The 14,062-nt window shown below is 46.7% G+C and overlaps 1 protein-coding gene across 24 annotated transcripts in view; it reads left to right on the top strand.

Annotated features, from left to right (window-relative positions):
- Positions 1 to 14,062, top strand: part of MACF1 (microtubule actin crosslinking factor 1) — a 350,067-nt gene that overhangs the window by 186,444 nt on the left and 149,561 nt on the right. For 19 of the 24 annotated variants that reach the window (XM_077337343.1, XM_077337342.1, XM_077337348.1 and 16 more), the window contains 5 exons: positions 2,175 to 2,273; positions 2,519 to 2,671; positions 2,895 to 2,983; positions 3,992 to 4,127; positions 8,022 to 13,610. In XM_077337343.1, coding sequence (XP_077193458.1) covers positions 2,175 to 2,273; positions 2,519 to 2,671; positions 2,895 to 2,983; positions 3,992 to 4,127; positions 8,022 to 13,610 — 6,066 coding nt within the window. The remainder of the gene's footprint in view (positions 1 to 2,174; positions 2,274 to 2,518; positions 2,672 to 2,894; positions 2,984 to 3,991; positions 4,128 to 8,021; positions 13,611 to 14,062) is intronic. The other 5 variants (XM_077337346.1, XM_077337347.1, XM_077337345.1 and 2 more) reach the window with 1 other exon arrangement.

The raw sequence follows: 14,062 nt of genomic DNA, 5'->3' as shown, positions 1-14,062 counted from the left end.
AAGGTTTCCTGAAATTCTGGAGTTTCACAATGGCCCTGGAAGGGTTTCACTGATTGGGTGGGAGTTAAGTTTGTTTTAATTAAAAAATAAAATAAAATATATTGGGTGATATACAACTTTATAAACCAGTAGTCAGTCCACAGTGCAGGTATGGTTCTCTTCACAAATCATCTGAAAATATATGTGCTGTCACTTCCTGTGTTGTGGGAGTGGCCTGATGATGTCACATCCAGTAGGAGTGTTTGGATAATGTCAGTTCTGGTGACATGTGACTTCTGGGGGTGTGGCAGGAAGGTGTGGCCTGAGGACATCTCTTCTGGGGTTTCTTGAAGAATGTTCCAAGGGTTTCTGAATGGTAGTAAAAAGTTGAGAAAGGCTGCCTTAGACAAGTTGCCTCTCTTTAGACATGCGCTCATGCTTGTCACTGGACCAGTGTGTAAAAGTTTCCTCACTCACTGTCTTTTCCATCAGCCACAGAGGCTCTAAGCTCTAAGCATCAGGGGTTTGAAATACGTAGACTTCTTGGAACTGCTGGTTCAAATCCCTACAGGGGTCAGCCCAGCTCAGCTGCCTGCAAGGTAAATAAGGAGCACCATACAGTTCGCTGTGTGTGTGGATCTTTTGGATGAGACCAATTAAAAGAGAGAAAGAGAGAGAGAGAGAGAGAGAGAGATTGGAAGGGCCTCTTTGCTCCATGAAGAAAACTGACCTCTGAGTTTCTGGAAGGATTTTGCACTGTGGAGATCTCTTCACTTCCCTGTTCTGCTCTTTATTTCACTCCCTGATTGGAAAGTCTAGTAATTAGGTTGTGGGAGTCTTTATGGTATAGGGAGGGGTTTTGTTTGTTACATGCCTTCCACTCAGAGCCATTTGTGTAGCACTCTTGATGGCTTTCATTCAAGTCATGGCTTAGTTTAGCAGCAAAAGTGCATCATAAACTTCAGACTGTTCTCTGGACTACCATTGCGGACGACTGTCTTTAGAGGCGCTCTCTATGGTAGAACTGGAGGTGGAATTTCTTTGGGACTGGTGAATCTGTGGCTGAAAAAAATGATGAGAATTTTCCATCATGCAAGTAGGTGCTTCTGCTTATGTTAGGAGGTGTTTTCTTTGCATGGGACAGGCACTGGCTAATCCCCAAAATAGCTTTCTGAAGTTGATTGAGCAAGCCAGTTACGTGTAGCTCTACCTGCTTAAGACTGGCTCAGCCCAAAGCCTTGCCCTGACTGCTCTGCTGATACAGTGAAAGTCTGCAGTAGGCTTGTGCACCAGGGGCCCGATCTGGCCCGGTCCGGCTTCTGCGCCCTTTAAAGTGAAGGGCGCCTTTGATTCTGCCTTTCCCAAGGCCTAGGGGGGGTCATTTACAACCTCCAAACTTTCAGGGTAGCTCTGGAAGGCTCTCCCCTGATCCTGCTCAAATTTCACAGTGATTGGACCATGGGGTCCACCTCCAGGGATTCTGAAAGAGGGCGTCCCCATCTGCTCCATTCTATCCAATGGGACAGACTCTTCATTAAAGTCTCGTTAAAGTCAATGGCTCCATTGACTTTAATGGGTGCCAAAGCCAAATCAGGCTGGATCCGGCCCCTGATACACAAGCCTAGTTTGCAGTCCTACTGACTGCTTCTGTTAGTTGAGTTTTGATCAGCCTCCCTCTTCCCAAGCCTTCACGTTCCATGCATCAAGGATGAGGCGCCCTTCTTTTTCCTTTCCTCAGAACTGTTTTCCTCTGGCCTGAAAAACTGGATGGTTAAGGCTGGACCATCTCATATAGGGTACTGCTTGAAGAGCAATAAACAGATTTGGTTTTGCATTCTGAGGAAAACAGCTCAAGAGGCCCATGTTTACTTGCTGTTTGGACCTTGGGATGAGTTTGCATCTTCTCTGGGGTCGACAGAGAAGGAGCCTCATTTCTTGAGAGGTTGTGGTCTGATTTGGAGTCTCTTGCCAGACCTTACTTCCTTCAGGCCTTCTGCCTTCTTTCTGCGCCTTGTAGGTTTTCACCCATCTTTGTGTCCCAAGGTTGTGGACTGGCTACATTGTCCATCAGTTTGGACAGGGAGTGGCAAATGAGAACTCCTGTATTTAAGATCAACATTTGTGTGTGGGGGGGTCCATTATGAGCATTAACGTGTCCCTTTCCTTGTGGTTCCTTCTCCCCACCTTTCTTCCAGTTTATGGATTTACGGACACGCTATACAGCTCTAGTCACCTTGACGACACAGCATGTAAAGTACATCAGTGATGCTCTCCGGCGGCTAGAAGAAGAAGAAGTAAGGCTCCGATTTTTAATAAAATGAATCTGTGGCACCTGTCTTGTAAATGGGGCCCTGTGATTTCTCCCCTCCTGGATAGTGTTGCCAGCTTTGGGTTGGGGAATACCTGGAGATATTGTGGGTGGAGCCTGGGGAGGGTGGGGTGGGGTGTGCTGTGTACATGAAAAGACTGATTTGTATTTTTATATGAATATATTCCATGTCTTTTTCATTTTCTTTCTTTCCCCGTCTCCCCCCTACAGAAAGTGGTAGAGGAGGAAAAGCAGGAGCATGTGGACAAAGTAAAAGAACTCCTGGGATGGGTCTCGAGTTTCAAGCAATGCGCACGGTTCAAAAGCATCACCCCCAACAGCAAAGAACTGGGAGATATTGAGAAGTCCATTTTGGATCAGCAGGTATACATTGGAAAGGCAGGGGGGCATCTCCTTGCATCCTTTTGACAAGATAAACCCTGCAAGACTTATTCTGGCCATCCCTATAGTTCCTCAGGAGCTTGCTTGCTTTTGAGATCTATTAACAGCTTTCTCCCATGAGGTTCTTTCAGAGCCTCAGCAGTGTAGTTCCCCTCTTGTTGTTCCCTAACAGGCTCTTTTTGTTGTTGTTGTTGTTCCATAACAGGTTCTAAGTGAGGAACTGACAGCCAAGAAGGAGGAGATCTCAGAAACTGTCAAAACCACCCAGATCTTCCTTGCAAAGCATGGCCACAAGTGAGTTGGGGAAGTTAGGAAGAAGTTGGGAGTTAGGAAGAATGTGGCTGTGTGGCATGCTACAGAATTCCTTGTTGCAAATCTTTACTTTTTAACTGCCCACTCTCCCATTTCTTCAATTCTAGATTGCTTCACGCTTTCCAGGCTCACAAATGTTCTCCTAAGAAAAGGAAACTTGGAACCTGAAAAGCTAGGGTTCAAATGAGAGTCTGGAAAGGGAAGAGCACGTGCCTTGTATGCAATTTAATGTCTAAGGTTCAATGCATGGAAACTTTGGTAAAATGCTTGTTGATGGTTGTTTTGGACATTAAATTGCAGTTGCTTTATGGCAGGGATGGCCAAGCTCTCCAGATGTCCATGGACTACAATTATGATGGCCATCAGCAGCCACTCCTCTGCCTTATGGTGAACTTGTAGGGTTTCAAGCAAGAGATGAACAGAGGCAGTTTGCCGTTGCCTGCCTCTGCATAGCAACCCTGGACTTCTTAGCGATCTGCCTTTTTGGCTTCCAACATCTGACCAGAACTAGCTCACTGGCTAGCTCCACCTAGTTCACGGGGTGAGGAGAGGAAGGGAAAGGCATTTGTAAGATGCTTTGAGTAGTGAAAAGCAGGGTATTAAAAAACAGCTCTTCTTTCTTTTCAAAGCTTTCAGGTTCTGGACTCAAAAGGCCCTGGGTTTAATCGGAGGGGGGCGGGGGAGACCAGCATGGCTGCTCCCCTCCAAAATATCCTGTGACCTAACCATCACTGGTCCATATATCCCACAGAATGAGAAATCTGAACTTTCATAATGAAATATGTAAGAATGGGAGTCACTCTGCACAAATATGAATAAATAAAAATATGAATGGAATGGAATGGAATGGAATGGAATGGAATGAATGAATGAATGAATGAATGAATGAATGAATGAAATGTTGTTACAATCCAGGATCTCAATAGGGTTCTTCTACGGCAGCAGATCTTTCAGCTTATATCAAGAAATGTTCTCCGCCCCATTCTGCAGGCTTTCTGGGCAGGAGAAGGAGCAAATTGGGATTCAGCTGAATGCCATGAAGGAGACGTATGACCAGCTATGCAGTGACTCCACAGAGCAACTCCAGCAACTTCACAGCCACATGGCCCAGGAGACGGCGCATAAGGTATTCCTCCTCTTTCTATGCTAGTATCTCCCACATCTGGGATATTTTTCTCCCAGCTGTGAGGGAGCAAACTTGTACCTGGTGTGTAGGTCATCTTTTCCCACAGCCTGCTGGTGTTTGATAAGTCCATGCAAGTAACTGTCATTCCACTCCATCCCGTTTCTGACATTCTGATTGGCATCCAGCTGACAGGTTGATTTCTCAAAGGTTGAGCAGGGAAAGTGTGTTATCAATAGGTTGATACTTGGAAGGTGGCAGGGCAGGGTGACCAAACCCCTCACCATCTTAAGGCTCCTGCACCTGCAATGACATTAGTGGCCCAGGAGAAGTTTGGTGAATGCAGATTTGCGGGTGCATTGACAGGATCTGCTGTTTGCCAAGTCTTTCTAGCTCTTTGGCTCTGGAAAAAGCCGTGCTCTCCTCAAGGAAGGGCTTTCACCACTCAGCCTACCGTGGTTTGAAGTTGGTAGGTTTCCCATTGATATCTGAGGCTGGAGAACTTCCAGGTTTGCCTTCCCCCACCATTCATTTATTTGTTTATTCATTCATTCATTTATTCATTCCTGTCTTCTAGCACAACTAAACAAAAGAGAAAAGTTTTAAGTATGAATTTACAGGCAGAGATTACAGGAGTCATACGGAGATTCTTTAGGAGGAGATTACAAGCAAGGGGAGCAAGGGAAAGAAGACCATGAAGGCCACAAAAGATTGGGCAGTGGGTGACAGGGCAGGAGAGCAAAAAGTGATTTCATGGCAAATGAAGGAAAAACGTTATGTGATGTATAGGACAGCCAGTGACAGTAACGAAGGATCTGGCTGACAAATAGCTTATGCTCCTGGCCAGAAGTGAACTAACAGGAAAAAGGACTTCTCACTTCAGCATCTCCAGAGGGAACACTACCATGCACTTCTCCACCATCATAAATTTTTCACCGACCACAAATACCAGATCTTTCTTTCCCTCCCGTTCCACTTCAATTTTGTGCCCCCCACCCCTGGCATCGGGCAAGACGTCATTGAACATCCTACCTGTTGTTGGTTTGTTGCTCTTCTGGAGTTCTATGTGAATATCTTTGTAAATTCTGTGTATGTAAGTGTGATATTCATGTGTCCCACTGGTAACGTTATCTCTTTGTGGAAGTGTTTATAATGCTTGCTACCTCCCCTGTGCTTTGAAGCACCAGCAGACTAACTTGACCAGGTTGGCCACCATTTCTGAACTTTACTTGGATGCCTTCGTCCAGGGCTTGGAGCTGCAGGGAGGGCAAAGAATCTGGTTTGGTCCAGTTCTTGTCCTCTTGCATTGTGTTAAGAGACCGGAATGCTTTGCTTCAGGCTGTCCAGCATGGGAGAGGTCCAGTGTGAAACAGCCGTGCTCTGAACAAAGGAGCAACACTGCAGTGTGTGTGTGGGGGGGTGGCGGAAAAGGGATGTGTGTCTAAGAGGGCACGTTAGAGACTTCCTCAGTTGAATGGAACAGCTTGTCAGTTAGGCTTTGGTGCTTCATTGTCACGGAGAGCCTTGGGGGAGATCTTCTAACACTCTTTTGCTCGTGGGAAATGGAAGCAACTTTTTAGTTGGAAGTGAGCTGGTTCGATTCGTGGCTAAGAAACCGCCATCCTTCTGTCCTTCTGACAAGCGGCAGAACTCACTGCATTGAGCATGATGTGTCCCTGTATGGTTTCACGTTCCGTGTTGAGTTACCATTCAGATGAATGGCTGTCCTCACTTACAAAACGTTGTGGTGTTCACTAACAATTCTAGAGGTCACGCAGAAAAAGAAAGAAAAGAATCTCCATATGGTGAAAAGAGGAAGACGTTCTGGGGGTGGGGGGAGGATGACTGGGAGGGTATTCTTCTTACCTTTTTGTGCCAAACAAAACAGTCGCATGCCAGAAGCTAACCCCAAGCTTTTACTCTGTGTGTGCCATTCGGCTGAGTTGCTCCATAAGGGCTCTGTCTTTCACTGCTCACGGCAAACCTCCACCATCCTGGTAAGTAAACCTCCTTTTATGACTTCTGTCCTCCTTTCCCCCTCTCTTTGGTGTCCTTTTCTAATATCTGAATGTGCATGTGTGCAGACTCCTGACTCTGGCATTAGAAAGTTGGGAAGGGGCTTCCGGTGGGTCTCCATCCAAGCCCATCTGGGCTAAGGAAGTGGGGGAAGGACCTTTTGTGCAGCCCTACAGTTAGAAAGAACATAGTTCTGAGCTTCACATGAAACCTGTGAATTCTACCCCCTGCTAGTCTAAGGAGCCAGGTTGTCCGCAGGCTCTTTCAGTGATCCATGCCCTGCAATCAGTGAGACACCTGATCTGGTTCCCTAAATGTGGGGCCAATGTGAGCCAATGCTTCTGAGAATGCTCAGAGCATTGTGCGGCCACATGTTCTCCAGTGTGTGTGCAAGGTGCTTTGGCTTGGGAGCAGTCCCATCTTCCTTGTTTGCAGAGGGTTCCAGTTTCAAATACTGCCATCCTCCATTTGAAAAAGGTCAGGTGGTCAGTGATGTGGAGGACGTCTACCTTGGAGAGCTTGGAGAGCTGATGCTTATCTGAGTAGGTAGCATTGTCTTCGAAGGTCAAAAGGTCTGTGGCTCAGTGGCAGATGCCACACAGAAGGCCTGGGGCTTCTCTGGTTAAGTATTAGGCGGTAGGTGATGTGGGAAACCTCAGCCTGAGAATTTGGAGAGCCACTGCCAGTCTAAATAGACAGTACCGACTTAGATGGACCGATGGTCTGATTCAGAATAAGGCAACACTGTGTGCTCATGTTCCCCTCTTCTTTTGGCTGTACTTCCCAGCACAGTAATAAAAGTGCTAAAGTTCATTTCCTATTAGCTGCTTCTAGAGACAAAACTCTTGAGCAGATCTGAGGCTCTTGTTCTGAGTCGATTTACATCTTCAGAAGTTAACACAGATGACAACCAGTTCCCGTGTGTTGCGCAAAGGCACAGCCAGCCACAACATTGTTAGGAGCCCTGAGCCGCCAGTGTGGGTCTGTTCTGCATTTTACAAGACCAGGTAACCCTCTGAAACAACATAGTCAAGGACAGATTGTGCCGTACTCCCAAGGAGGGTGGCTGTGGCGTGGTTGGTAGGAACAGATTGATGGAACGGCTGCATGGTCTTCTAGGACAGGGGTAGTCAACCTATGGTCCTCCAGATGTCCATGGACTACAATTCCCACGAGCCCCTGCCAGCGTTTGCTGGCAGGGGCTCATGGGAATTGTAGTCCATGGACATCTGGAGGACCACAGGTTGACTACCCCTGTTCTAGGAGACTTCCACCTTTCTTCTGACTCAGAGTCGTTGCGCATGTCTCTGGGTGCTGTGATAACCAAGTTCATGAGGAGCTGGTGGGATGCATGGTTGGCAGGAGGTTGGGGTCTTCCTGTCCTTCTCCCTTTCCTTTGGCTTCATAGGGGCACTCTGTATTGTGGGTGTTTGTGCCGTCTGTCTTGTTTTGGGCACTGTGGAGAGTGCATGTCTGTTGCTCCCGGTGTTTCTCTCTCTCTCTCTTTATCCATTGATCCTTGTGTATGTGGAGCAGTGCGGCTGCTTGGTTATTTTTGCTGCCTTTGCTGCTTTGCTGCTCTTGGTGGGTGTCCGAAATGTCTCAGTAATGCCCTATGCGGCCGGCTAGATTGAGCTCCAAGGACACCATTGCCAGGCCAAATCTTCACCAGCACTGATTTTGTCCCTTTGTTGTTAAGCATTCGGCGAATTCCTTTTATACCCTTTGGGGATTTGCTCTCTAGCACAGTTTTGACTTAGAAGTCTGAGACATCCTTGGACTTTGGGGTGCCCTTCCTTGGACTTTGGGGGGTGGATTTCTCTTTCTTATGGCTTCTCTGGTTCTGAGTTAAATTCTGCCCCCCTCCTTCTTCTCCTTTAGGAAAACGGGCTTATTGCAGGAGTGCTAGACCTTGGCACTATGGAAGTCCTCCCTGTTTTTGGCGCCATGCAGAAAGGTCTCATAGACCAAGAGACAGGCTTGATTCTGTTGGAGGCTCAAGTGATCACCGCTGGCCTAGTGGTTCCCGACACCAATGAAAAGCTCTCTCTGGCTGAGGGTCTGGCAAGAGGCATCATAGACTGTAGAACCCATCGTCTTCTCTGGGAACTGCAAGATGTCCTCCAGCTGGTAGAACAAGTGGACTTAAAAGGAAAGCCGCTTCTTCCTCTTGTGGCCCTGATGGAGGATGGCACAATCAGTGAGAGCCTTGGGCTGAAAATCTCAGAAGTTCAGCTTGTCACCGGTGGGCTTAGAGACTCTTCCAGCCATGGGAGAATAGGCTTAGAAGAGGCACTTCACAGAGGCCTTGTAACCACAAGCTTTCACGGGAAACTGACATCTTACTTGAGAACTTGTAAGGACTTGATAGATCCCAATTCAGCCATGAAAACAAGCTTGAATGACCTGATGCACCAGTGCATTCTTCACCAGGAGACAGGGCTGAGGTTGCTGCCTGTAAAACAGCTGGCAGGAGGGATGGTGAACTTGAAATCGGGCAGCAGAGTCAGCATATTCCGTGCAGTTCAGGAAGGCTTGATAGAGAAGCAAGTGACGGTGAGGTTACTGGAAGCCCAGCTCTTTGCTGGCGGCATCGTGGACCCCAGAAGTGGCCACCGGTTGACTGTGAATGAAGCCATAAGGCATAATTTGATTGACCAAGATCTAGCATGTGCCCTTCTGGTCCGACAACTTCAGACAGGTGGCATTATAGATACGGTTACAGGGGAAAAGCTTTTGCTGGATGATGCAGTCAGGAAGGATTTGGTAGCACCCAGGATTGCTGTGGTGATCCTGGAATCTCTTTGGTCATTTATGGGTCTTCTCTGGCCTGAGTCAGGTGAGATTCTCCCTGTTGTGGATGCCTTGGAGCAAGGTATCTTGTCCTCTGAGCTAACCCATAAGATTCTTAGCATGAGACGTTCCATCAAGGCACTTTATATCCCTGAAACTCGAGAAGTATTGTCCTGGAAGAAAGCCGTGGATCGTGGGATCCTGGACAGGGATACTGCCAAGAAACTGAAATCAATTGGCCTTCCTGACGTCATGCCAAAAATGTCTCTGGCAGACTCTCCAGCTAGAAACCAAAGAAACATCCTTTTTTCTGGCAACCAAATGAATCATGGGGACCCAGGTGAGCTTTCACTGAGAGCAAAGGAGGAAAAAATGCTGTTTTATATGATGACCCATAGTTACATCAATGCTCACAATGGCCAGAAGTTGCTTCTAGTAGACAAGGGGTTACATGACTTTTCTGAAATGCTTGCCCCAGCCCATAATAATGGCAGTGACCTTCACCTCTTTGAAGCTAGCAAAACCCACTCCTCAAAACTGGAGATTCATGAACAAGATAACAATGTGATTCTAGGAGCCAACGTCTGTGATGAATTAACTTCGAAAGCTCTTGAGACTTCTTTAGATATACCAGAAAAAGAATCAAATGTTTCTCTGCCTAATGAAAAGGCAGAGGTTGAAGATGCTGGGGGAAGTATGAATATGAAATATCAGGGGAGGGAAGCTGATGGTACAGAAAGGAGTAAAGCTGATGTGTCAAATTCCTGTCTACCTGATGAAACGGTAGAAAGGAAAGATGCAAGGGAAGATGTGAACGTGAAGAATCAGGGAGAAGCTGATGTTGCAGGAGACTTTAAGGGTGAAATGAATGAATCAAACATTCGTCTGCCTAATGAAAAAGTAGAGATGGAAGATGATGGGGGAAATGGGAAGGTGGAGAATCGGGAGAGGGGAGCTGATGCTGAAGAAGACTTTAAGAATGAAACTGAAGACTCCAAAAGAGAGCAAGATCTGGAGGTGCTCCAGAACAACCATGAAATTGAATCAGGAGACCCTTTTATGAAGGACTCTGCTTTTGAAACACAACCCATGGGTACAGATATTGTAAAAGGAGGCCCTGAGTTAGCAAAAGCATCGGCAGGAGAAAAGATGGCTTTCAGAGCTGAAACAAGAATCCTTGAAATTGAAAGCAATCATGGGGCAAAAGATGCTAGTATTTCGAGTGATGTTTTGGAGAAAGAGGAGGAATTACAAGACTTGAAAGAGAGAACGCTGGATAAGGTGGGCTTTGTGATGAAGGATGGAGATCTTGAGGCTGCCAATTTCTCAAACATGGGGAAAGTTGAGAACGGATCACCAGAAGCTGTCTTCATTGAAACTGAAGGGAAATACACAGAGGAGCATATTAAAGAACAGCTGTTGGGTATAAGAGAAGAATCTGTTCACTTACATAAAATTGAGAGTTCTGAATCCCTGGAACTATCCCCATTAACGGGAAGTGACAATACTCTGAAGATGTTGTTAACACAGCTCCAGGATGGAGGCATTGTTCATGAGCAAACAGGCAGGAAGATGCTTCTGGATGAGTCCATTGCCTGTGGTGTTGTGCCTGGCCATACAGCTGTCAAACTGATGGGGGCGATGCAGATGTTTGGTGGCTTCTTTGATTCTCAGACTTGTGAATCGTTAACCACAGAAGAAGTAATTGGTGAAGGGCTGATGGATGAGGAGCTGCTGCAGAAGGTACTGGCCTCTGACCAAGCCATCAGCGGTGTCATAGATCCACTCACCAAAACCCTTTACTCTATCAAGGAGGCATCGGAGGTTGGTCTCTTGGACAAGGAAACGGCTGCAAGGATTCTGGAAGGGCAGATAGTCACTGGTGGCATTGTCGACTTCAAGCACGGCAAGAAAATCTCCGTCACGTTGGCTTCCAACCTTGGCCTGATAGAGCCATCCAGTCAAGAAGACCTTAAAAGGCTAGAGAAAGTGTCTAAAGGGAAAGGAGCGGATGATGCAACCCAAGAGAAACTGATGGGTTTGCAAGTTGAAATATGCGGCATCTTGGATCCTCAAACTAAAAAGCCTTTGACCATCCCACAAGCAATAGAAAAAGCGCTCCTGAATAAGGAGAAGGCCTTTAAGCTGTTAACCAAGCAGATAGCTGATGGAGGAATCCTTCACCACAAGACAGGCATGAGGCTTTCAGTAGAGGATGCCTTGGAGCATGGGCTGATTGACCAGGACTTCTATGAAGATCTCAAAAAGGCAGAAAGCGTGTCTCTGCACCAGTACACTCACCCAGAAACTAAGGAACCTGTGTCCTCCTCTGAAGCCATAACTCTGGGACTAATCAGCTCAGATTTTCAAAGCAAAGTTCAAGAAATACAGGCTTCAACTGGAAGTATCCTTGACCCTGTTTCCCACCAGAAAATTACTTTGACTGAAGCTGTGAAGAAAGGCTTATTGCCCAAACCAGTTATGGAAAAAGCAGTGCTGTCTTATGAAATGAAGCATGCAATCATTCATCCGGAGAGCTGTAGAGTGGTCCCTTATTCGCAGTTGGTTAGAAAGAGCAAAATTGACATTGAATCAGGGCAGAGGTATTTGGAGGTGGCTCCCTTTCAACAACTGCAAGAGGAAGAAACTGGGAACATAATTCCATGTGCTCAGGCAGTGAAGCTCGGCAAGGTAGACCCCATGCTTGCGTTGAGGTTGTTGCAAGCCCAAGCGGAGGCTGGCGGCATCATGGATGTGTCCTCTGGCCAGCGGTTATCTCTGGCATCTGCTGTGGAACAAGAAATGGTGGATGAAGAGATGGCTGCAGCCATTGCAGTAAGCCAGCTGTTGACTGGTGGGATAGTTGATGCTGAGAGTGGAGGCAGAGTAGCGTTGGAGGTGGCTGTTGACACAGGTATCATCAGCAAAAGGCTGGGCAGTGTAGTTCAAGAAATTGCACAGATCAGCCATGATAAATCTGACCACAAAGTCTTGGATGAACTTGACTATTTCCCATTGGTGCAAAATGGTGCTTCAAAGATGGAAGCGGCAAAGAGTAACGATGATGTGGCAAAGAGTAATGATCAGAAATGGGACATGGAAACTGGAGCAACAGGCACAAATGAAGATGCACTTAATGATGATTCAAAAGGACTTCAGGAGGTGTCAGAAGAGACAGACGAAGCTGTGTCATCTCCCCTCCTTCTTTCTTCAACTTTAGACAGATTAGCCAGTCCGCTTTTAGAAGGAAGTGAACTGGCCCAGGAGCTCTCCTCAATGTTGGACCCAGAGGTCATGAGAATAAGGACCCAGAAAAAACTTACAGGGAGAAAAAGCAGGTTGAAGGGGAAAGAATTCCAGAAAGGGGAGAGAGAAAAGCAGGTCGAGGGTGATCAAGTGATAGAAAAGCAGCTGGAAAGAGTTGAGAAATCTATAATGGGTAGAATGAGGAATGTGACAATTAATGGCGATCAGGAACAAAGAGAGGGAACGTTTGTGGGAGACAGTGGAGATCAGATAGAGGGTGATGCAGCAGCCCTTGTAGCAAAAGAAGATGTGCTGTTAGAATCTCTAGAGAAGTTGGGATCAATGGAATTTGGGTCTGTAGGTCACAGAGGAGAAGGAGGAGCTTGTGTGAATACTAAAGATCTGGTAACTGTGGCAAAATCCAAAAAGCAGAACTCAGCAAAAGTACCACTTGCAGATACTAAGCATCTCAGCCAAGGACCTGAGGGTCTGCGTAGTCCTGTCCCTTTGGAAATCGGTCCTAAAACCACCAAAAAGAAGAAAATGAAAAAGGACAAAAAGCAGGATTCTGTTCCAAGAGAGCCAATGAGGGTGCATGAATTTTCTCAAGAGAAACAATCCCTTCCTGTTCCAGACACTAAAGGAACTTTGATGAGAATGACCAAAGAACCATTGAGCTCCGAGATGCAGAAATCTATCAGAAAGAACTCATCTGGAAGTAGGGCAAGAAACCTTATCGCACAAAGGCAACCTGCAGTTTATGAAAAGGATGACAGCCGGGCACTTGAAAAAGGAAAGAAGCAGGTTGGAGAGAAAGAGGACATTGCAGGTGCTCAGAAAGTGAGCATTCCTCCAAAGAAAGGCACGGCCAAGGAACCAACTGAACAAACTACTAGAATTGATCATGAGTCCTTGGAGGTAGATGCAGAAACCCTTGAAGAAAGAGCATCTTGGGAAAAGGACAAGGAACCACATATATCAGAAGATGACCAGATACCCAGCATAGTTGCCATGGGTGAAACAGAATCCCCTAGGGCAAAGACACAAGCCGTGCAAAATAAAGGGATCCCTGGGGATAAACTGAGTCCTTGTCCTTCAGTTCCATCATGCATGCAAGAGCATCCAACCCATGAGATAAGCAGAGCAGATGAGAGCTGTGATGATCAAGAGGTGAGCATGCCCACTGGGGCAGAGAAGACATGGCAGATATATCCTGATGGAGGCCGATTGCCTGAGCTGATGGCAGAGATGCTTCAAGAGGGAGAGCTTCCAAGAGGGAAGAGGGACGCTTCCAAAAAATTAGCTGTGCAACAGAATGCAGACCTGGAAACAACCAGAGAGCTCAAGAGTTTTGATGGTCCATCTGGGACAGTTGGAGGTGTGGAAGAAAGAGGCCAAGATACTTCTAAGCAGCTCTTCAAGCCTGCTAGGGTAAGTGGCTTTATTAAAATTAATCCAATGAGAATGCATGCATATCTGATGAGGTGGATGGGTGGCCAATGTGAGAAGATACTTGGGAGTTAGATGTTCATGTGCCAAGCTTGGACCACCACCCTTGGATGCACCCTGATTTTTCTGGCCCTTCACACTTTTTTGGCACCTAAGAAGGCAGGCTGGTTGCGAAGGAACAGGCAGAGGAGCCAGCAGGGGTGGAAACCTCAAGTTAGCCTTCCCCTCTGGAAGGAGAAGAGTGCTTGCTCAGTATATATGTCATAGCAATGGCAACTCTCTTCCAAATTATTTGCTATTGAAGATATCACATATAAGTAGAGTTTCCAGTTTCCAGGTGGGACCTGAAGATCTACCAGAATTACAACCACCCACCAGAATATAGAGATCAGTTCCCCTGGAGAAAATATGGAGGGTGGACTTTAGGGCATTAT

The sequence above is a fragment of the Paroedura picta genome, chromosome 5 (genome assembly GCF_049243985.1).
Source record: "Paroedura picta isolate Pp20150507F chromosome 5, Ppicta_v3.0, whole genome shotgun sequence".
Lineage (NCBI taxonomy): Eukaryota > Metazoa > Chordata > Lepidosauria > Squamata > Gekkonidae > Paroedura > Paroedura picta.
This window is presented reverse-complemented; position numbering and strand designations above follow the sequence as displayed.